Genomic DNA, 1,225 nt, shown 5'->3' with positions numbered 1-1,225 from the left:
CGGGCGGGGGCCGGTCCCCCGGGGGGTGGCTGGAGCGGGGACACCGGTGCCCAGCCCGGTTGCACCGCACCGCACCGCTCTGCTCCACCCGGTCCGGCCCCGCCGCCAAGGTGACCGCCGTGCCTGCGGGAGGAGCCCCGCACCGGCACCCGCACGGGACCCGCACCGCACCGGTACCTGCACCGGCACCCGCACCGGGAGCCGCACCGGTGCTTTGCACCCTTGCCAGTGAGGGAGGCACGCCGGCACCGGCACCGGTACGGCGAGCAGCACTCGGGCTTGCACAACACGTACGGGTACACTGCAAGTACCGGCACCGGGCTTCGGCACCCGGGGAGGGCCACTGACACCGCACGGCACCGGGTACCAGCACCGGCAGCCCGATGGTAACGGTGCGGGGCCGCAGCAGGCCGACCTGCCCCAGTACGCGGGCACACGCTCAGGTGGACGCAGACGTGCACTGAGTGACACTCCACCCCTGGTACCCCGAGCGACCCCGAGGTCACCCGCAGGCCCGTGCCACCGCACGCGGTGTGACGCAGTGGCACCCATGCGGGTGTGTGCAGCCACGGTCACCACCGCCGCGGTGAGCGAGGAGGAGGCCCTGGCTGTGCATGTGGCCTTGCACCCTGCCTCGCCACCTCCCCAGCCCTGTGTCACTGCATGTCACCCGCCTGGTGCCCGGGGTGCTGCCAGGGGGGCAGCAGTGTGTGGGGGTGTCCGGGTACCCGGGTAGGGTCCCCCCTACCCTCCAGCACAGAGGGTGCGTAGCTGCCATGTGGGTGCAGTCACGCTTTGGAAAATGGCACTGGGGAGACGCCTGGCACTACACCAGCTGCCCGGGGGTTTCCCCACGGAGCACAGCCCGGGGTGCTGCCTGGTGTGGGGGGGAAGGTGCCCCCCCGGGGGTGCCCGGTGGGGGTGGGCGAGGCGGTGCCACCTGCCTGAACTGCGAGGCCGGGGGCACAGAGCGGCACACGTGCGCAGGAGCAGGGTGTGTGTGTGTGCACGGGTGGAGGGGCAGAGGGGGTACCCACGGGTGTCCGTGGCGCGTCGGCTCTCCACCGAGCCCGCCTGCCCCGGGCAGTGTCACCTCACTTGCCCGGCTCCGGTGGCACCGGTGCCTCCTGCCAGGGCGGGGGAGCTCCGGGTCCCCGACCCCGTCCGCGGCTGCCAGCGCTCCCCGGCAGTGCCGGAGCCCCGGGAAGGGAAGGGAAGGGCCGGG

General features: G+C 73.6%; 1 protein-coding gene across 1 annotated transcript in view; it reads right to left on the bottom strand.

The window, feature by feature from the left end:
• Nucleotides 1-778, bottom strand: part of ECE2 (endothelin converting enzyme 2) — an 8,765-nt gene extending 7,987 nt beyond the window's left edge. Inside the window, exons 1-2 of the mRNA XM_010573100.1 lie at nt 749-778; nt 295-415 (exon numbers count right to left, since the gene is read on the bottom strand). Coding sequence (XP_010571402.1) covers nt 295-415; nt 749-778 — 151 coding nt within the window. The remainder of the gene's footprint in view (nt 1-294; nt 416-748) is intronic.
• Between the last annotated feature and the right edge of the window lie 447 nt (nt 779-1,225).

Source organism: Haliaeetus leucocephalus, unplaced genomic scaffold, assembly GCF_000737465.1.
Source record: "Haliaeetus leucocephalus isolate CR32 unplaced genomic scaffold, Haliaeetus_leucocephalus-4.0 Scaffold362, whole genome shotgun sequence".
Lineage (NCBI taxonomy): Eukaryota > Metazoa > Chordata > Aves > Accipitriformes > Accipitridae > Haliaeetus > Haliaeetus leucocephalus.
This window is presented reverse-complemented; position numbering and strand designations above follow the sequence as displayed.